Consider the following 24,047-nt stretch of genomic DNA (forward strand, 5'->3'; position numbering starts at 1 on the left):
TAACTTGAGTAGAAAGCCAGCATAAAGACACACTTTCTGTAAAGTGCCATGTTTGTAATATCAGAAATATAAACATGTATTATTATTATTATTATTATTATTATTATTATGTTTACGTTCGTTTATTGTATTTATTTTATTTTATTTATTTTACATTTGTTAACTGGGTTAGTCTGGCTGACCTTTTGGCTCATTTTCAGCAGAGACCCGGGGAGAAAAGCTCCTCAGGACTAGAAAACAATTTAATAAATTTTAATAACATAGTAGTAACAATCAGCTATTGGATCTTACAAGCAGAGACCTGGAGAGAAAAAAAGCTCCTCAGGCAATTCAATTATGCAGTGTATTAACAATTGGCAGACAAGTATATGAGTTGTTACAAACAAGGTTTTAAACAATTAGAAGAAAATGTGGCTAGTTACAATATTTAAGCTGCTTAGAGCAAAATTAGTTAATAGTTAGGCAGATGCTTATTTAAAGTGGGTAGGATGTAGTTGTATAGGAGTTTGCAAACAAGAAAGGAAAGTAAGAATGGCTAGTAGGAGATGTAGGTAGGAGGTAGAGTATAGGAAACAGACTAGACAGGTAGGTTGTTTTGAGACTTAAGAATTAAGAGTGGTTGGAGACAGAGGAAGGGAAGAGGTAGAAGAGGCAGGGGAATAGTGTTAGAGATACATTAAGAGTAAGGTGGTAAAATAGGTGAAAGGATGGTGGTTTCATGGTGGTTGGCTACAGTGGCAAGACCACTTTGTTTTTAGATATTTCCTTGTGGCTGATCTGAAACTTTTGCTATGCTGGAGGGATTTTATTTCCAAGGGGAATTGGTTCCAGGATAGTTGGGTTATAGTTATAGAGAAGGCAGCCTATTTTGGTTTTGGGTTTGTAGATGTCTAATTATTCTTTATTTGAGCTGAGTAGCATCCTTGCAGGGGAATATTTGGATATGATATTGGAGAGGCTGGGGCAGAAGGAGGGTAGGTACAGGATAGAGTGGATGGTTTGTAGTTGGTATTGTTGGAGCAGCTGAGGGAATTCTAGCCAGTCTAGCTGCTGTAGTGCTAAGCAGTGGTGTGACTTATAGGTTTGGTTAGCTGCAAATCTGGTGATCTTATAGGTAGTTTCAAGCTTGGAAATAAGTGTAGAATTTAGGTTTGTGAACATGTGGCAGCTGTACAGGAGTGTTGGGAGTAAAAAAGCCTGGGAGAGAGTTATTCGGGCAGTGTTAGTTAAGTATTTCTTGCTGTGGAAAAGGTGTCCAAGTTTCTAATGAGTTCTTTTTACCGAGTTAGTAATATGGAGATCAAACCTAAGCTGATCATCTATTATAACACCCAGCAATTTAGTACTAGATTCAGTTGAGATGACAGTGTTGTTGCAGGATAAGATGGTAAATATACTTTTAAGTGTGGTGATGTTTTTAGGGAGGAAGAGTAGGAGCTTTTTTTTTTTTTTTATTATTAAGTATTAGTTTGTTATCACTAAGCCAAGTCTCAATGGTGGTAGGATCCCTGGGTAGTTGAGTGGAAGTCAGTTGGGTTGTCAGCAATGGTTATAACAGTTGAGTCATCAGCATATTGCACAAGAGATGATGCCCCCTGCACCACCCATGTAGGGGGCTGCACCCCCCACCCCCCTACTTATATATACCAACTCCGAGATTGCACATAATGAAAAATAAAAGAAGGACTCACACCATGGCATTCTGCATTCACTCACACAAAAATACACATCACATATGGACAAACAACAATAAATCCAACACTCATACTTACACCTCCCTACCCTTACCCACACATACAACATGCAAAAACACATACAGTCACTCACTTTCAATTTCAGACACCATACCAGCCAAACACTTCACACAATGTACCAGAATTGCATAAGCGTGGATACCACATATTCAAATTTGCTCTAATGCACTTTTGGCATTCTGCATTTTCAGCTTCATGGTCTCGGAATGCTGAAATTCTAGATTTCAACATTTCGTGATTATGAAGTGAAACTATCTATATATATATATATATATATATATATATATATATATATATATATATATATATATATGTATGTGCATACAGTGGATATAAAAAGTTTACACACCCTTGTTAAAATACCAGGTTTTTGTGATATACAAAAATGACACCGCAATAAATCATTTCTAAACTTTTCTCACCGTTAATGCGACCTATAACCTGCACATCCTTTTCTTTATGCAGTTTTCCCTGTAACCTGTTAATGCTGCTGCACATGTGAGTTTCCCAATGGAAACACCAATCTCACTCTCTCTCTCTTTCCCTCTCTTTCTCTCTCTGTTTACCAATCCCTGCTCCATCTTCATGCAACCCAACACAGAGTACACCCTTAAAATAAGTTACTGCACTGGTCATTCGTGTCACCACTCTGTCCATACCATCAGTCATAGCATACTTTTTTCTTTCTTGCATCTTGTCATTGCTAGCTATTTTGTCTGTCACTGCACTACACTACATGGCTTTGAGTTCTCCTGGTTCTGTCATGCCTCATTTCTTTGTAAAGCAGTGTCATCCAAACTCCCTGGCATTATTATTATAGTCACCTTCAAGTTGCCATTTTCTTTCCTAATTACATTTTCCTTTCTATTTTTAGTCTCATCCAACTCACAACCACTATCTTATCTTGGATTCTGTGATCACTGGTAAGAGCCCTCTGGCATCACCTAGTGACAATTTCAGAAGACGCAGGAGAAGTTCCACAGTGCCTTGACCATTTCTCCCCAGTCAGTACAAATACCATGTAGGGTCTCTCCTGAAAAGTTTATGTTGGCCTAGTGAGACCAACCCAGTCAACAAAGTGTAAATAAATAAGGACTGACTATGTACTTTGTGCAGTTCTTGAGGGGTCCTGTATCTCTCTGCCTGAGACGAGGTGGTAGATAAGTCAACTTGGTTTTCAAGTGATGGCTTCTATCACTCATTCTATGCCTTATGCTTAGGTTCATAACTAGGTACTAGGCTATCGGCCCAAGGGCCTATGTAAGCCTAGCCAAGAAGGTTCCCTGGCTTACGCCAGCCACAAAATTTATTTTCCTGTGCCACTGAAAAAAATCGCCTCCCCGTTGGGGAATTGAATCCCAGTCTCTTGTGTGACAGGCAGGGATACCTACCACTATACTAATGAGGAGTGGCAAATCCATTGAAGTTCGCTGACTAGGAATTGAACACGTGCTGTGGCAGTGAGAGCGCCAAATCCTAACCACTAGACCACCAGGGATCCCCATACTATCCAAAGTACCTATTGTCCCTATAATGCTCCTTTTAGGTAGACACATAGCTAATAAAGTTAGGGAAACTGTAATTTTTAATATATCAAGGTTGCTCTTCTCAAAACCATAAGTCTCAAAACCAAATTATCTGATCTTGAGGGACTCCAGAAACTTCAAAGCATCCACATCTGTGTTTTAACTAAAACTTGTTTTTTTTTTTGGTAAGGTGAGCAGTTCTCCCTTACCTGTCTTTAGCACTTTTTGTCTTTATTTATTTATTTTTTTTTATGTTGCCTTTTTAACTAGATTAATACTACAGGCTATTGGTCTCTTTTCAGGGGAGAATAAAGGTGGTAATTTACGCTACTAAGGGGAACTTGGCCAGGACAACAGGTAACTTGCCCTACTCTTTTTGATAGATGCTTTGGGATTTTTTTTACACCAGCCTGAGATACCACAAACTCAAGTCAGATATGATCTTGGTTGAATGTCTCATCTGAAGGATGAAATGCTTAGGAATGCAGCAACCTGCTGTGTCAGTAATCCAGCCTCCTAATATGTGAGCAGAACCCAGAACCTTCTGCACCAAAGGCGAGCATGCTACCTGTTGCGACACTGACACATATGCATTCATACTTGAAGGAAACTGATGGAGGTGGGGAGGCATTTTCATGTTTGTTACAGATGGTAACCATTTGAAATGCTGCGACCCACTAGATCAAGTCCCAAAATACTGAGAATGAATGGCCAAAAGATAGAACTTTCATATACTATGTCTGAGATGCCATTTCTCGGAATACTCTCTTTTCCTCTGAGATATGGCGATCTCAGAATTGGTATTTATAAGTTCAGGAGGTGTTGGGGCTTGCCCACTACATCGGGGTGCATGGGGGGCTTGTACCTCATGAAAAAAGAACTTTAAAGGAGACAAAGGATTTTTAATTAAAATTCACTCTTGTCCTGTGTTTTTGGTATTTTTCTCATCTTGTCAGCACTCAACATTTTGAATGTCAACATTTCAGCAGTGAGCCACTGCAAACCATTTCACCTCCAGGAAGATTCACAAACCAAAGTTATAGAACTCCACCTCACCCTAAGCAAAACTAATAACCTAATTTTATCCTGCTATAGGGCACCTAATATATCTCAAAGAGACATGAAAAATTTCTAAATGTACTCTCTGAATTACCCATAATACAAAACACTTTGAGTGGGAATTTTAACTATGTGCCAGTAGAATGCATTTCTGCATCTCCTCTGTGTTCAAACCTGACAATGAGCATGCTATTTCTATTTTTTTTACTTCCACAATGATGACAGAGATTTGGATTTAATTTAAAAGTGTTATTTCAAAATTTACAGCAAAACACTGACAGCCATTTGCTAAACAAAAACAAACTATAGCATCGGGCAACCTGATAATTACAAGACTGTTAACTATGATTAAATGGTGAAATTACCATGTCAGACATCCATCTGAATATGCAGGGATAAAACTGTTTTTCAAGTTCAAATTGTTAAATAATAATCTTAATAATGAAATTATGTGAGGCTTATAAACACTGCCCTGTACAAAATATTATGTGGTCGAGCTGTTTGTGCTTAATGAAATAATTTTCTAGCCATTAGTGTAATTAAAATACAGGCAGTGCAAAATCTGGTAGTCATTTGTCATGCAACGCTAACATCATGAAAACAAAGACGTATTGTTTCCCAAAGACTAGCACATTCAGCCGAAAGCGATATAATAATAAGATGAAACAAGCTGTTTTTAAGATCATCATTTTATTTTCTGAGAAATTATAACATAAGATATGAACAAACCTTACCTTTCACAATATTTTTTAGTTCGAAGATTGATTGTTTTGGTTCGTCGAATGCTGTGTGATTAATTCTACAGGTAACAGTTGAGTTTATTGTTGCTGTTACAGTGACATTACTTAGTGCTTGATACGTCTTGTCTGTATCATTTAAAATAATATTCAAGTTGGATCCTTGCAGCATGATCCCATTCTGCTCCCAGATAACACTGATTTCTTTTGGGTAAAATCCTGCAGATTTACAGTATATTGTCACATTTGTATTAGATAAAACTTGGCCATCCGGTCCAGAAACTGATGGAGGGGAAGGTTCTGTTTAAACAAATGAAATGTTAAGAATTAATATAACAAGCAGAAATAATCAATGTGTAGTCATTGACGACAGATTTAACACAAAGGAATTTACAATGAGACCACTCTGATTATGAAATAAAAAGTATCTGTTCAGTCTCATTTTAAACATAGATCCTAAAAGTGTGGACTTTCCTAACACCAGTTAATAGTGTTTCATTGTATAATAACAGCATTTCACTTCATTATATCCAAGATGTTGGTACATAACTTTAAAGAAAATGCTGGTGACATAGAAAAAGAAAAGACTTTATTATAGTGAGTATATCCTATGCTGTCTTGTTTGCAAATATAACTATATTGATGTCGATGGAAATGATCATGTGACATTAGCCTTTGTATAAAAATCAAAGCATGTGCATAGGTATTGCAAACATAGTAAACAGCAAGATTCTGATATATTGTACAGACTTCAGAAAAAATCATGCTTTACATGTATGAATATACTCTGCCTGCTTGTATTGTTTGCACACACTTTGTATACAAGTATGTTATTTATATATAGCTATATATATATATATATATATATATATATATATATATATATATGCACACACTTTCTATACAAGTATGTTATTTATATATAGCTATATATATATATATATATATATATATATATGTATGCACACACTTTGTATACAAGTATGTTATTTATATATAGCTCTATATATATATATATATATATATATATATATATATATAAAAAACAATAGTTTGTATGTAATGACTCACACATCTGTTGTAGTATGACCTGGATTGTGGCTGAAAAGGATAGCATCAAAGCATCTACCTGGTCAGCAAATGAAATAAATAAATGCTAAAACCTACATTTGTACAGCCATAATAGCTGCTGATACCTCAGCATATCTAAAAAACAGAGTTTGCTTTACTTAGACTCCCCTTGTGTCTGAGAAAACAAGAATTTCTACATTCCTTGAACTTCAAAGAGACATGGAAGAGCTCTCTGATCATGTAGCCCAGGCCGGTGTGACCCTGCCCTCACCAAAAACGATACCACGGTATAAAGAAAAAATTATCAATTTCAACAATTGGCTAAGCTTCTGGTGTCATTCAAAGGGGATCCAGTATCTGTCAACCTGGGATGACATGCTCGACAAACCACGCTGCTTCGTAGAGACGGCCTGAACCTGTCACCCTTAGGCTTTCGAATACTGGCCAAGGCTCTTGCCACCCCCATAGTGCTTTTTTTAGGCAAGGCTCAAAAGACAAACCCACCACCATAAATAGCACAAGTAACAAAAAACTGAGGGTAATGCTATTCAATGCCAGAAGTCTAAACCTCAAAATGGACGCACTCGAGGCATTCCTCAGAATGGAGAAAATCGATATATGTGCAGTAACAGAAACCTGGTTTAAGATTCCAGAGAGCACCACAGTACTACCAGGCTACAACTCATACTGTGCATTTTGGCCATAAGACCCAGACCGAAATACAAAAGGTGGAGGCGTATCCATATTCATCAAGGATACCCACACCTCCAGGTTAGTGACACAGCATGATGCTTCAGAGATCATCCACGTGCAAAGAAAAATGGGAAGAACTGCAATTCAAATTGTAGCTTGCTACAGATCACCCACCATGTCCCAGGACCCCAATTCAGTGTTTCTGGAAACAATGGGAAACATAAAGGTCCTACCAAACACCCTGATATTTGGTGATTTCAATTACCCAAACATTAACTGGGAGAACTACTCAAGTACTAACTCCCTTGCCCAACATTTCCTAGAATTTATAAACTCTAAACACCCTGGATCAACTGGTCAACACCCCAACCAGAGGTGACAACATATGGACCTGGTCATCACCAGCATGTGCGACTGGTGTTCACACTGGAGGTCAACCCCTTGCTGGTTAGATCTGACCATAAACTAATCACTCTGGATATCCACATTCTGCCCCCACCCCCAGTCAAAGAAATCACAGTGAAAAAATTTTCAAAAGCAAACTTCACGTTACTTAAGACCAAGGTGGAAAGTTTCAAATTCCCCATTCTAAAGGATAACACTGCCCAAGCTGCAAAATCCTTTACTAATGCACTCTACAGGCACCTACAAGAATGCATGGATCATGCTATCCCAAGCAAAACCAAGACTCACTCCTCCAAGAAAAGGAAACAAGTCTGGTGGACCCCTGCCATAAATAAGCTATACAATAGAAGGAGGAAACTAGTACAGAAAAGAGTAAAATCCCAAGAGGGGATGACATCCCTGATCAGTATCAGCAAAAAAACTATGATCCCTCATAAAATTATCCAAGGCTAGCTTCGAAAGAAAAATTGCCAAGGACTCCAAAGATAACCACAAGGCATTCTTTAGCTATGTCAAGAATCAAAGTGGCAATTCGCAGATCTGCTTGGAGTTAGTGCCGAATGGCACAAAATACACTGAACCAACTGATATCACCAACATCCTGGCAGACAGGTTCAGTGTAAACTTCACCCCTCCATCTCACCCCCAAAAGGGCCCATAACCATACCAGAAGAATGTAGTGCCTCTGAAATCACAGACACTCAGGTTAAAACAGCCCTCTCCAAAGCCAAAAGCACAGCATCAATGGGACTGGACAGTGTCCCAGGCTGTGTCCTACAGGAGTGCAAAGATGATCTAACCCTTCACCTAAACACACTGTTCAAACTTAGCCTCTCCACAGGCTATGTGCCAATAGAGTGGTGCACAGCAATGGATATTCTGCTTCACAAAGGTGGAGCCACAACAGACCCCAGGAACTATCACCCTATAAGCCTGACTAGCTTGGTCTGCAAGGGTATGGAGTGCATCATCATGGATCTAATTAACAGAGACATTGGGAACCTCCAAACACTGGACCCTACCCAGTTCAGCTTTTTTAAGGGCAGATCATGCCTCCTAAACCCAGTGGACTTCTTTGAGACAGTTACCAAGGCTATTGACGAAGGAAAGGTGGTCCACACAGCCTACCTAGACCTTGCAAAGGCCTTCGACACCATTCCCTATTCTGGTATTATAGACAAACTCACCAGCCTGAACATAAACCCCTACATCACGAGATGGGTTGTCAACTGGCCCATGGACAGAACCCATATGGTAAAAGTTGTGGGAGCTAGGTCTGACTCTAAACCAGTTACAAGTGTAATTCCCCAGGGCTCAGTCCTAGGACCCCTCCTGTTCGGTATATACTTCTCAGAGGTATGGGTAAGCAGAGGAGGACTATGGCTGACCAAGTTCGGAGATTACTGCAAACTAGGGGCTATAATTGACTCTCTGGCTGACACAGACATCCTCCAAAAGGGTCTCACTGAGACAGATACCTGGTGTCAAAACCATGGCTTCAAGCTAAATGCCAAAAAGTGCACAGTCATCCCCTTTGAAAAAAACAAAGTACCCACAAATTACTGCATAGGTGGTAGCCCCCTAAATACAGAAGATGAAATAAGGGATCTGGGGACCCAAGTAGATAGTAATCTCTCCTTTGATAATCACATTGCTAAAGTGGTTAGAAAATCCTTCTATGTGGCCCACGTAATCACAAAAGGGTTTGCATCCAGATCAAAAGAGGTCATTGTGCCCCTCTATGCATCACTCATCAGACCCATCATAGAGTACAATGCCCCATTTGGGATGTACCTTACAAGACACCTGCAACAGCTGGAAAGACCACAGAAGTACCTTACCAAGAGGGTCACTGGCCTCAAACAGATGCCCTATGCAGGTTGAGTGAAGAAACTCCAGCTGTACTCGGTTGCATACTGCCTACTCAGAGGTGATCTCTGCCTGACATTCAAGGCCATGTCCAACCCAGAAATTATGGACATTCTCCACCTAAAGAAAATCATATCCCCTTGAGCCACATGCTTTAGGGATCTAAACATCACCACAACAATAAATAGGATGTGCTGGAGGGATAGATTCCTGTCACAGAGACTTCCCATGATCTGGAACAAGATTCCAGTCTGCATTAGGCAGAGCTCCTCACTAACACTCTTCAAGAGAAACCTTGATGAGTGGATGGGAAACAGGAAGTTTACTCCGGGGATCACTTCAGTGGCTGTGCTGGACAGAGGCACAGAGAACTAATCAAAGGGGGCGGCGAAAGCTAACACATTCTGGCTAGGCTTATAAATGCCTTTGGGCAGATAGCCTAGTACCTATCTATGAACCTATGAACCTATAATAGAAAAACAAAAATAGCTCATGCTTTACAAGTAGACCTGACCCAGTGACAAAAAACAAACAGTTTTCAGTCTGAGCATGAAAGTCAAATTGTCATAAATTAAAAATTATCAACAAGTGAGTTACATAATGTGTTCCTGTCACTGTAAGATGGGGTTTCATGAGTAATCTCTTAAACTATATAACAAAGGTTACAATACTGAAGTATTTGAGAAGTATCAGAAGTAGTTAAAATGATCGGAAACATGAGCCACAAAGCATTATAGAAAACAATGAAGTTGATATCACATGGGATCACACATTATCAACAGTTCAAAAATAGATGCAAGAAAACCAGATATAGAAGTCCATGAAAAGAAGAGAAACGTAGTGCTGATCACTGAAATTACTACATCCAGTGATTACAGTGTCTTATATACAGTGATTACTACATCCAGTGATTACAGTGTCTTATATACAGTGATTACTACATCCAGTGATTACAGTGTCTTATATACAGTGATTACTACATCCAGTGATTACAGTGTCTTATATACAGTGACTACTACATCCAGTGATTACAGTGTCTTATATACAGTGATTACTACATCCCGTGATTACAGTGTCTTATATACAGTGATTACTACATCCAGTGATTACAGTGTCTTATATACAGAAATACACTTCTTCTTTCAGCTGCTGCCATTTTGTGTCACCACAGCAGATCATCTGTTTCCATTTCTTCCTGTTCTCTGCATCTTGGTCTGTCACACCAACCACCTGCATGTCCTCTCTCACCACATCCACAAACCTTATCTTAGGCCTTCCTCTTTTCCTCTTACCTGGCAGCTCCATCCTTAACATCTTTTTCCCAATATACCCAGCATCCCTCCTCAGCATATGTCCAAACCAACACAATCTTGCCTCTCTGGCTTTGTCTCCAAACTGTCCACCTGAGCTGTCCTTCTAATATACCGATTTCTAATCCTGTCCATCCTCATGATTATCATCATCAGCCCCCTTTTCTCCATTTTTTCTACATGGGGTTGGGTTATCGTGTTAACTGTCGCCATCTCTCTCGATTCAGTGCTACACTCCTGCCTTCTTCAACACTCATGCCTGATTGTCACAGATCTTCTTTCACATAATCCACCCACCTCTTTGCTGGATGTCCTTGCTTCCTTTTACCTTCTTCCTGTCTGTCCCAAATCTTCCTCACCAGATTGTCTTCTGCTTTTCTACACACATGCCCAAACCACCATAATATATTCTATTTGATCTTTTCTGCAACTGGAGCTACTTTGGGTTCTGCTCTTATGTCCTCATTTCTTCATCTGTCCCACATTGTGCATCCTACCACCTTTCTCAGGCACTTCATTTCCATCACCCTAGCTTCTTCAACTGTTCTGCCTTTACTGCCCAGGTTTCTGTACCATACAGTAGTACTGGTCGCACCACTGTCTTGTACACCTTGCTTTTCAGTTTCTTTGGCATTCTTCTGTCATAGACTACACCTGATGCTCTATGCCAGTTGGCTGCAGCCCCTGTGATTCTAGCTTTGACCTCTTCATTCAGACTACCCTTCTCCTCAACCACCCCTCCCAGATACTTGAAGCTGTTTACCTGTTACACTATCTTCCCTTCTATCTCGATTCTCAGCTTCTTCTGATTTCTCCAATTTGCTGCCATTACCACCATCTTATCTGTGCTTAGTTTCATCCCATGTGCCTTCAGGTTTGCATTCCATTCTCATATGCTTTGCTGAAGTTCTAGCTTAGAGTCTGCCTGTAGTGCTACATTGTCTGCATACAGCAGCTTTGTTGATCTGTCCCCTCCAACCTGTTTGGTAATGTAGACCATCACCAGTATGAACAGCAGTGGGCTCAGAGCTGAAGCCTGATGTACACCCATTCCCACTGGGAGCCCCTCTGTGAGGCCGGACACTGTTCGTACTTGAGTCACTGGGTCCTTGTACATAGCCTGCACTAATTCTACCAATATTTCTGGGACTTCAAACCACCGCAGTACTGCCCAGATTAGCTTTCTTGGGAGCTTGACATATGCTTTCGCCAAGTCTAGGAATGCCCAGATGGACTCTCTCCTCATTTCTAGCTTCTTCTCAAGTATCTGTCTCAATGCAAACATCTGGTCAATTGCCCTGCATCCTGTTCGGAACCCAAACTGTTTATCTCCCATCTTACATTCTACTACTCTGTGTATCCATTTATCAATCGCTCTCTCCAGAACTTTCATGCAGTGTGGTAGGAGTTTGATCCCTCTGTACTGCCCACAGTTGTGGATGTCCCCTTTATTCTTGACATTGGCACAAGTATGCTTATTCTCTAGTCATCTAGGATACGCCTTTCTCTCCACACTGCTATTAGTACCCTCAGGAGTCATTTCTCCCCTATCTCACACAGCATCTTTATCATATCTGCTGTAACCTCATCTGAGCCTGCTGCTTTCCCTGACTTCATCTTCCTTAGTGCTGTTCTTACTTCTTCTAGGTTGAGCTCCTCTTCTTCTCTCATTGTAGGCCATGTATGGGGCAGTACAGCTTCTGTGGGGTTTTCTTCATTCAGAAGCTGCTGGAAATACTCCTTCCATCTGCCTTTGATGTCCTGTGAACTGGTGAGCAGGTTATTGCTGGCATCCCTTATGAAGGGATGAGAGCTTCCATGAATGTAGGTGTGTGTTTTGTGTTTCTATGTGTGTGTTTTGGTGGTGTAGGTTTTGAGGCACTATGTGATGAGTGTGGTGTGGTGCAAGTGTTTACCTTCTCCTCTTGACTGTCTAGTCCAGTCTTGGGTGAAGAGAGCTTTGCTTCCAATTTGGCTATATAAGTGCATCTTTCACAGGTTGTAGTGCTGGGTGGTAGGAGGAGAGGGTTGTCTGTGTACATGAGGCAATTGCTGCATTGCCCCAAGGTGGCCAGATTCATCGGGTAGACAGGAGAAAACACCGGGAACTGACCCTTAGACATGCCTGGATAGGTGCTTATTTATTAAGTACTAGAAACTGTTTTCCTCTAGACAAGTGAGGAAAGTTGAGTGCTATAGTAATTTGTAGCTTATTTAGTGCTTACAATGAGTTCTGAACAAGCGCTGAGCTCAAAGAAACAGACTTGAGTGCTGACACTAGAATACTGGCTAGTTCTAAGAAACAGAATTAAGCTAGAAGGCTTCCCTCCAACAAAGAAAGGCTTGTGGGCTCAGAAGCCCAGAAACAGTCCTGGACACAGCAACTCTGTATCCGGACTATATTACCCACAGGAAAGGCAGGAAACAAGCTTAGATTTTTTTTTTAAATGGAAAGAGAGAAAGAAGGAGCAGAAACCAAGTGGGTTGGCCTTCTCAAATGTTCTCCCTGTATTAGGTAGAATGAGGTAATAACACTAGACTGGGAGGAGTGTCCCAGATCAAATTTACAGTGGGGGGGGGTGGTAACTGCAAAGCCACCAACGAGAAGAACAGCATACATATAGGGAGGGAAAGTGGGTGGGGAAACAAACTGCAGAAGTGTTTCTCACAGCAGAAATGCAGCAGTGAGCCTTTAAATGAAAGTTTTAAACAGATAAAGGAGCCTATATAGAAAGCTTTTAACTGCAAACAAGTTATATGACACACTCCTTGGCAGGAGATCAGAACAACCCAAACAGATGCTTAATAAAAGTGGACAGTTTCCAGTTAATACCTCACACACAGTGAAACTAGCTAGAAAAATATACAGTAGACAAAGTGCTATAAATAACTAAAAAAAAAAAGCAAAAAAACAGGATACTTAATGTTATATATTATAGATCCGAGTTTGCTTAGTGCCCTTCCTTCGATTAGCTCAGTGTGAAATGATAATCAGTGGGAAATGGTAATTCATAACGGGGCGATAATTCCCAGGGTCTGCAGTTGCTCCCCCTTTATGGAAGAGGGATGACTGTAGCAGTGTGCCATTTGGAAGGGACAAAGCTTAAGGTGAGGCTGTGACTTGAACAGGGCACACAGATGTGGTGCCAGTTCACTTTGTAGTTCCTGTAGAACACATCCAGGGATATTGTCGGGTCCCATGGAAGCTGTATTCTTGGCCTTGGACAATGCAGCTTTAACCTGTGCTGCAGTAATGCTGGGTTTCTGGCATTCCTCTGGTATTGTGATTGGTCCTTGGGGGGGGGGGGTAAAATTGGCACTGAATCTGTCAGCCAGTATGTTGGCAATATCTGTTGGCTCAGTATAGGAGGTACCATCGTGCAGTAACTCAGAGCAAACCTGGGTATTGCCGTGGAGATTCTTGATATAACTATAGAAGACTTTGTGTTTGTTTTTAGTGTCTGCTGCAATTCTGCCTTCATAGCTGTTACCAATACATTTAACTCCATATGAACTGCAGAAGGAGTCAGTTCTGGCCACATTCCAAGTGCTGTGAAGTGCACTTCTGGCTAACATCAAAGATTAAAACATTACCAATTTCATGAACTCTAATCATACTTTGACTTAAGAATAGGGCACTAGTCATGCCTTGGTTCCTAGACATACAACCAAATCTGAAGTGTTAAGTGATGTTACACATTTTACAGTTGTTTCAGGATACACATTTAACATCTTTTTGCATTGTCAGTTTCTTTAGGCAAATGTCTTTAGTCTGCTGTGTCCAACAGATAACCATGCTTAAAGATGTGCAATGGCATTTTAACACTGGAGGGCGTCTACACAATTAAACCACCTAGGAATGAAAAACACACAGGATTATGTAGCCAGTACTGTGCAATAAATACAAAACATTTACATCAGTTACTTGACAGTTGCTTTTTTAGACTAAATAGACAAAATTCTTTGTCTTTATTAAGAACTGAATTTCTGAACTGTATTATATTACTGAGGATAAAACTCATTGGGAGTGGGTAAACTAGTGGGACTCACATGGCCCAGCTGTGAATAATGCTATTATACAATGGAGTAATACAAAAAATGTATATGTGACCTCACTAAACAACTTTGATGTGTGATATCAGTCTTTACTCTGAACTGATTGTGCTGAGAGGGTTTGGTAGATGTACTGTGTATGCCCAATCTGGTTAATGCAATCGCGCATACAGAGAACCTAGAAGCTTAGTTTATACAACTGACGCTGTGAGATTTAAAGATTCAGCAATATTTTATTTCTTGGATTCAATGATTTATATGTTATTATTGGCTTCTGGATACCTGGTTAATGAAGATGTCACATTTTTATGGTGGTCTCATTAAGACAGTGTAATGATTATAAACAACTGGGTTTGGATGATGCTGGATTTACCCATGGTTGATGTGATTTGGATATGATGGGTTGATCTATGGTTGGTATAATGTAGATACATTGGGTTTACCCACATGATTGGTATTACGTGAATATGATTGGTTTATCCACATGTTTGTTATGATTTGAATATGATGGATTTACATATGGTTGGTATGATTTGGATACAATGGGTTTACCTACATGGTTGGTTTGATTAGTATATGATGGTTTACTCACGGTTGATGTGTGGGTTTATTCATCATTGCTGTGATTTGGAAATGATGGGTTTAGCCGTAGATGGTATGATTTGAATATGATGGATTTACCTATAGTTGTTATAATTTGAGTATGATGAATTTACCCATGGTTAAAACACCTATGAACCTATAACACCAATGAACCTATAAAGAAATCCCAATCCCTCTGCACCACACGCTCCAGAGACTACAGCCTCATTACCACAATCAACAGAACATGCTGGAGGGACAGGTTCATAACCCAGAGACTGCCCATACCATGGAACAGACTTCCCATACATGTCAAACAGAGCAACTCACTGGCCCTCTTCAAGAAAAATCTTGGTGAGTAGATGGAAAATAGAAAATTCACCTCAGGGCTCACTCCAGTGGCTCTACTTGACAGAGGCAATAGGAACTAAGGTCGTGTGGCATGATGCCAGGGTAATCCTATGGGCTAGGGTTGTAAAGGCTCCAGGAGCATTAGCCTAGTACACACCTATGAACCTATGAAGATGATGGTAAAGTCTGAGTGATCAAATTGTGGGTAGACCAGAATTACCCCCACATAGTTGATTATCGCTATTATATAAAGCCATTATATAAAAAAAAAAAAAAACTGCTTAGCTTTTAATAAATGATAAATCATCCCAAAACATCTTACTTTTTGCCCTCTAATCTTTCACTGCTGCATCCTGTGGCTGGGGATAACTTCATAATTCATTGTGCATTTGTGGAACAAGTATGTATACACACTTGCTCAGTGCATTATGTTTTTTAGTGGCTGACTGCACATGACTCATACTGTTTACATGAGGCTGCTTGCATCTGCAGACTCTTGATGCCACAGAAGTACCTTTGGACTAGTTCTTAAAGTTTTAACACATTTTTTTTCTATGTGCCTTTGGGGGATGGCAGTCTTTTTTTTTCTTTTGTTGGTACATGCACTTCTTTTTGCCACTTAACAGAGGGGAGAACATGGTAACAGTAATTTTTTTGTTCTAATAGCTACACCCACCTGGTTTCTACTTGTGAGTAATTGTGGATTTACAACAAGCACTCTTATTGCTGTCACCAATCAGCATGCATGTTGTTGAATACTAATGAGATGACACTGGATCATAAATTACTTTAGGCACCAGCAAATCGTGCAGTCACTGGGGGCCCCTTGTTCCTGGGGGCCCAACCACAGCAAGTTATCTTATCTTAATATTTTGTAACATGTCTGTTAAATCAACAAACACCAGTACTGCAGTGTCATATGCTTAATAAACCAGGTGGGTAAAAATAACTCTTATTTATGTCTCCTTCATAATTCAAAGATATTTAATTATAGTAACAGTATTTTGTCAAGTAATAGGCTTCTCAATTCCATTAAATATTTTACCACTGACATAGTGCCCTTGGCTTAGTTAAACCCTTCTGGTGGGCATCTTCTCCACTAAAACTAACAACATAGCTAGCTTTAGGTACCTGCAACACCCATGGCTGCATGGGGGCCTTAATCATCATTGACTGTGTGGGGTCCCAACAAAAGCTGTTGTTGGTTGGGGAAAATGAGGAGAAAAAATATATTAATTTTCAATTACACTCTTTAACCTGAACAGGACCGTGATATGACCGTTAGGATAAAGCTGAAAATGAACATGAAGAAGTTGAAATCCCTACCCCAGAGTGACTGATCTCATTGCAAACCTTGGACATTAAGACGAGTTGATGCTTTCAACCTTCAGGGATGCTTTCTCTTTCAGGGAGTTTAATAAATACTGGCAGAATATCCGATACTATAATTCTTAACATCTTCAATAACAAGCAGAATAAAGTCTCAAAATGAGGAACACATTTAAATATTACTTTAAGTCACTTAAAAAAATACTAGAATAACAGATTTTACATCAAAATTCATTTTTTAGACCATAAGAAGTATAAAACTCTGATGTCCAGATTTATTGACTGACTAATTTTGAATGATTTACCAGCAAATAAAACATTTTTTTACAAAGAACAGAGCAAAATTATGAGGCAAAATCAGGGAATATTGGTGAAATCAGGGACAGTGACAAGTATTCATTTACTCTTCATTGAGGTAAGTAAAAGTGACTTACCCCTACTGTTTGATAACTGTTAAACAGCAGTGGTGTGGCAGTACCAGTCTTGCAGAATGTATTGTTATTTGCTGAAATAATTACAAAACTAGCATTGCTGTGACTGATGTGTGTGTGTGCGTGTGTGCGTGTGCGTGTGCGTGTGTGTGTGTGTGTGTGTGTGTGTGTGTGTGTAAAAATATCACAGATTTTTATCAATGCACACATCCAATAATGTTGGGACACACACATTATTCTTCTGTGTATCAGTAAAAAAAATGCAGCTAACAAGTATATATCAGAACATTCAGACACTCCCCAGACTGCATAAATGGATAAAGGGGGATCCCTTATTCATCCTTGACTATATGGGGGCTCCACAAAAGGTGTTTAAGCTTGGGGAAAAATGAGGAGAACAAAATGTGTTAATTTTCTGATTACACTGTTTAACCTGAAGAAGGCTGTGATATGACCCTGTTGGTTTAAAACTGCTCTCAACCATATCCATTCTAAAACTGGCCCTGATCAGATGTGTGTGTACAGAAAGTTGCTGCATGTTATATGGGGGGCTGTGGGTTGTGTGGTCATTGTATCCTTTACTTTTCTCACAGACCTCAGAGGTGTGCAAAGAAAGTTACTTTAACTCCCATGGGGCAGTGTATGGCCTAGGAGCAACTAAGTACAATACATTACAGCAACCATTATTATTTTTCCTAAAAAGCAAATGAACAACCAGCTGGTAAACATAGGCTGTTCCACCGAACAAAGTAAACGTAGCAGCAAAAAAGAGAACAGCAACAGTTGTACAACGTATAGCTCCAGACCACATAAAATATAGCCAAGAACTTTAATACGGTAAGCGCTTTCACCACTATCTGTGGCTTCCTCAGACCATACACAAATACAAAAGCACATAAAATACATTTATAAAGCACTCCCTGTATAGCTCATTAACTTGGAAGACCACTCCCAGTCAATCAGGTTGCATTAGACACACCCTCTCTTAAAAACACCATTCCCTTAGTATGTATTGCAAAATACTACTTCTAGACGTATTTCTAAAACACATTTTTTAAAAAACTTTTGTTCAGTTATCAAAGCATTTAAAAAGCATCCCCAAATATTACAAGTTTAAAACATATCAAAACATTGCTTATGTTAGCAGCATTCCAAATACTATATGTTTATATTAAACAAACATATTTAGCAAAAACAGTATTAAATTCATTTGTCATTATATACTTTATATTCATATCATACTATACTATGCTGCCTACATTGCTGATATATATATATTATTTAAACATGCATTACAATATTAAATTGATCAAAATCTAACCTGTGTTCATTGTTTTACTACTTTGACATACCAGACAAATCTCCAGTTTGAATATCCACATAATTTGCCCGTGCCACAGGTTTGTGCCTCGTTTAAAAGTTCAGATTCTTCCCATAGCTTATTCCAGTGGTAGGCTTATCCATCAACCATGTTTTAATCTAAATATTACAACTTTGTTGTAATATATTCCAATTCCCAGAAGTTTAAAAGTGAAAAAACATGAAGAAAGTGTGCTCGTCGTCATAATGACACTTACGCGCATGCTCAATGATGTCATTATGCTAAGCATACTCTCCGTGTTATTTTCTCACACTTCCTTCATTCAATTGTAATGAAAAAGTCAAAAGTTGTAATCCTTCAAAGCCCCAGGGCCAGTAGAAAATACGGCCCAAACCGCAGAATCCTTTACAAACGCATTCTATGGATATCTACAGGAATGCATGGATCGTGCTATCCCAAATAAAACCAAGACACACTCCTCCAAAGGCAGGAGACCTGTCTGGTGGACCCCAGCCATAAATAAGTTGTACAACAGAAGGAGGAAGCTACTACATGATAGAGCAAAATCCCTGAAAGGGAAGGCAACTCTGATCAGTACTAGCAAGAAACTACGATCCCTCTTAAAATCATCTAAGGCTAGCTTCGAAAGAAAAATTGCACAAGACGCTAAAGATAATCACAAGGCTTTCTTTAGTTATGTCAGAAACCTGGGTGGAAACTCCCAGATATGCTCTGAGTTAGTGCAAAATGACAAAAAATACACTGAACCCACAGACATTGCCAACATCCTGGCAGACAGGTTCAGTGCAAACTCTCCCCCTCCCCCCCAAATGAGCAAATGACTATCCCAACAGAGTGTAGCCTCCCTGACATCACAGATGCACAGGTAAGCTGCCCTCTCCAAAGCAAAAAACACAGCATCAATGGGACCGGACGGTGTCCCGGGCTGCGTTTTACCTGAGCTCCAAGAAGAACTGAACCCTCACTTAAAATCACTGTTCAGTCTCAGCCTTACAACAGGATATCTACCCAAAGAACAGCAACAGTTGTCCCACTCCATAAAGGTGGTGCCACAACGGACCCTGGAAACTATCACCCTATAAGCCTAACTAGCCTGGTCTGCAAAGCTATGGAGCGTATCATCATGGAACTCATAAACAAAGACATTGGGAACCTCCAAACACTGGATCCTACCCAATTCGTCTTTGTTAAGGGCAGATCTCGCCTCTTGAACCTGGTCAATTTCTTTGAATCAGTCACCAAGGTCATAGACAAAGGGAAGGTAGTCCACACAGCCTACCTTGACCTTGCAAAAGCCTTCGACACAATACCCCACTCGGGCATCATAAATAAGCTTACCAGCTTAAATATCAACCCTTATGTCACAAGATGGGTTGCAAACTGGCTTAGGGATATAACCCACATGGTCAGAATTGCAGGTGCCATGTCAGACTCTAAACCAGTTACAAGTGGCATCCCACAAGGTTCAGTCCTGGGACCTCTCTTGTTTGGTATATATTTCTCTGAGGTACAGGCTAACACAGGAGGACTATGGCTGACAAAGTTTGCAGATGACTGCAAACTGGGGGCCATAATTGACTCGTCGGCTGACACAAGCATCCTCCAAAAAGGTCTCACAGAGAGGGATAACTGGTGCCAGAGCCATGGCCTAAAGCTAAATACCAAAAAGTGCATAGTCATCCCCTTTGGGAAAAACAAAGTGCCCACAAATTACCACATAGGTGGTAATCCATTAAGTACGGAAGAAGTAATTAGGGATTTGGGGACCCAAGTAGATTGCAATCCCTCCTTTGACAATCACATTGCCAAAGTGGTTAGAAAGACATTCTATATAGCCCACCTTATCATGAAGGGGTTCACATCTAGATTAAGAGAGGTCATTGTGCCCCTCTACTCATCACTCATCAGGCCCATAATTGAATACAATGCCCCATTTGGGATGTACCGTTCCTGACACCTGCTACAACTAGAAAGACCCCAAAAGTACCTCACCAAGAGGATCAAGGGACTCAAACAGATGCCCTATGCAGTTAGGCTAAAGAAACTCTAGCTCTACTCAGTTGCTTACCGCCTACTCAGAGGCGATTTGTGCCTGACGTACAAAGCCATGTCAAACCCAGAATTAATGGACATGCTCCACCTCAAGAAATCCAAATCCATCAGAACTACACGCTCCAGTGACTTAAACCTCAGCACAGAAATAAATAGAACATGCTGGAGGGACAGATTCATATCCCAGAGGCTCCCCTCACTCTGGAACAAAATCCCAATCTATGTCAGACAGAGCCCCTCAATGACCCTCTTCAAGAAGAATCTTGACGTTTGGATGGGAGATCATAAATTTAGCCCTGGGATCTCTTCTGTGTCCCTACTAGACAGAGGCACAGTAAACTAACCTTAAAAGGGCTATCTTCTGTGACCTACTATACAGAGGCACAGTCAACTAATCTAAGAAGGGTGGCGAAAGCCAAACATACTCTGGCTAGGCTTGTAAATGCCCTAGGGCAGATAGCCTAGTATCAACCTATGACCCTATATATAATGTTATGGCTTCTTGAAAATGCTGAAGAGAAAAGATAAAATGTGAGAAGTGGAAGAAAAAAGTAACGTGCGTGGTGAGAGGAAGCAAAGACAGGGAGATACAGAGAAGAGTGCTGAGTGCTGGAAGATATGTGTATGTGTGTGTGTGTGTGTGTGTGTGTGTGTGTGTGTGTGTGTGTGTGTGTGTGTTTGCCTGTAGGGGGAGACTAAAACAGCAGGCAGTGCCTAGGGCTCCATTTCACCTAAGTCCGTCCCTGTACATAGAGTTGTTGTAATGTATCATTATTACATCTAAATACCAGTAACTGTGACTGTCTCTTTGTGAGATGGACTAACATAGTGCAGTACATAGGCTTGTAAAAACTAAGAGCATTGCAGCTACAGGTCAGTCTGTGTAGAGTACTCCTAAAGGTTTGCCACATAAGCAAAAAGGATGGGAGTGACAAGGTGATACGTAGACTGGAAGTGCCCAGGGGGCTCCCAACTTGATATTTGCTGGGGGCCCCCAAATGCTAACACTAGCCCTGCACTAGATAATTTACTGTTTTCTTTTGTGTACAGATTTAATGAACTAGCTGCCATTACTTTAATGGATGGAGGTTATTTTTTTCTGTTTGACTAGATAACAGATTTATTAGTTAACCTGTGACACTTACATTTTCCCATTATTAAGACAATGCGATTTAGTCAACAGAGCATCTGCAATTTAACAGATACTACATTTTACAGGTTACATACACCTAGTACTGTTGAAGGAATACTGAGAAGGTGTAAGCAGTGAAACGTTTTCAAGAGCTGGATGCAGGCTTATGATACACCTACTTGACATAATCAAAACATATGACATATAGTTTTAATGATAATGAGCCATGACGTTGCATGTCATGTGATATCCTTTTCTTCTCTGTTAGAATTTAAGGAAGCTTCAAAAACATTGTGTGCTTCTGTGTTATATATTCCCAAGCCTATCATTTTATTGTGTTCTGACATAAACAAATATCTGCCAAAAATAAATAAATGTTTGTTTTCAGGTCTGCAGACCTAAAAATGTATTTGTGTAGTAAAATTTCTGTGATTGGAAGTACAAAAATGCAATTCACAATTAAAAATAGAGTTTAGCTGCATAACTGCTGCAAGAAAACTTAACTGAAAACTGCAAGTGTATAAGTGGGTTAGCTGAGTCATCTACATGTCAGTGATGAAGAAACATTAAAGTTATTTAAATCTCCTTAATTTGGAATTTAATTATTTATTTATTTGTGGGTAAATGAACTGGCCATCAGGGACATGTTCAGCCAAGACTTGTGCTACATGGGCAAAGGAAATCCTATATATATATATATATATATATATATATATATATATATATATATATATATATATCGAGAGGGATAATATGTATATACATATAAATATGTGTGTATGTGTGTGCTAGCAGAAATAAATGCTGCCCATTTCTTAAAGGAGAGAAAAATAAGAAAGCACTAATTCAGAGATTTTTGTGGGCTCACTTATAATTGATCATTCATTACATACTTATTCTTTAAAAGAGCAGAAAGGCTTACAGAGACTGTGGATGCACATTTTACTGAAGTGAAGAATACAGCCAAAGACTGAATTTGATGGATTGCATGATTCATAAATACGAGAACGAATAATCTGTGAATTATGAAATGATAAAATAAATGGTAAACTTTTAAAGAGAAAAGGCAAGGACTTGTTAAATTCATTATTGTGTGCACAGCAACTGAAACAAGTAGTACACAATTATAACAATTGTCTGTGTAAAGGGTTTGTAAAAACAAAATGTGACTCAAATACACATTCATTAAGAGATAAAAAATAGTCAAGATAATTGTAACCACATGGGGTCTGACAAAAGAAAGCCATGAGGCAATCTAGCAAACAGTGCACCAGGATGAAGGCCTGATATGTGCTTGCATTATTTTACTTCAAGATTACAGTGAATGGGGCTGTAAGAATGAGGGAAACAGTGTCCAGCATTTAAACAATCCTGTAGAATCTTTACTAGATAAGATCTAGGATTCAATAAACTCAGTGCAGGCTTCATGCAGACCCTACACGAAGTGTATGTGTTAGTTGAAGAGTGCTCGGTGCATGTCATCTTGCAATGCATATTAATGAGGTGCAGTGCTCCTTGGCTAGGTTTTGTGGTTCGCATAGTGTTGCTGGCCGTGAAAACTTTTAAGCAAACAGAGATAGTAATTCTGTGTAAAGGAGAGCACCTATATTGCACAGATGTGCGCAGAATGCCACAGTGATCACCAGAGCTTTACAAATATTTGTCATTCTGTTAGTGCAACACATCTGCACACAGGCCACCTTAACAAGAGGAAAAATAACTAATAACAGGGACATATTTGACATAGATGTCACATAGCAATGTATTAGAATGTAACACTCTCAACCTCTTAGAGTGAGAAATGTGAACAAAGCCATAAAAATGAGGGACAAAGGGACAGAAATAGGGACAGATGTTTATTACACTTCCTTACCTAGGAAGTTGCTAGCATATATAGGCTGCACATTAGCATGAACTTTCTGAAGAATATGAAGCATGAAAATCAAATTTCAGTCATCAGTTTCTGACTGCACCTTGCTATGACATGCCAATAATTTGCCAGGAAAAAATGTTATGAGGAAAAGATTACAAAGATGAGAAATAAACTTCACATTCTGCACAGATTAGGACATTTGAGAGGTATGCACTCAAATGTATGTATTATTGAGTCACATCAAGCCAGAGATCATGCCAGTAATATGGCAGAAAGCCACATATTTGATAAGGAAAACATCTAAACATCTGGACATCCTAATATCTGAACAGTTGAGAGGTATGAATGTGAAGTATATGGTCCAAACACAATAAAGGACACAGTATCTACAGTGTAGAGTATTGCAATATCCCATTCCTGCCATACTGTAGTGAAGCTGTGTTAATGATATGTAACAGGACATGGGTCTGTATGTACA

General features: G+C 39.6%; 1 protein-coding gene across 1 annotated transcript in view; it reads right to left on the reverse strand.

Annotated features, from left to right (window-relative positions):
• Positions 1 to 5,010: 5,010 nt before the first annotated feature.
• The window catches only part of LOC122810801 (tyrosine-protein phosphatase non-receptor type substrate 1-like), a 165,824-nt gene continuing 146,787 nt past the window's right edge, over positions 5,011 to 24,047 (reverse strand). Inside the window, exon 3 of the mRNA XM_044082362.1 lies at positions 5,011 to 5,376. Within this exon, the coding sequence (XP_043938297.1) occupies positions 5,045 to 5,376 (332 nt within the window). The 3' untranslated portion in view covers positions 5,011 to 5,044. The remainder of the gene's footprint in view (positions 5,377 to 24,047) is intronic.

The sequence above is a fragment of the Protopterus annectens genome, chromosome 9.part0 (genome assembly GCF_019279795.1).
Source record: "Protopterus annectens isolate FY-2018-M chromosome 9.part0, PAN1.0, whole genome shotgun sequence".
Classification (NCBI taxonomy): domain Eukaryota; kingdom Metazoa; phylum Chordata; order Ceratodontiformes; family Protopteridae; genus Protopterus; species Protopterus annectens.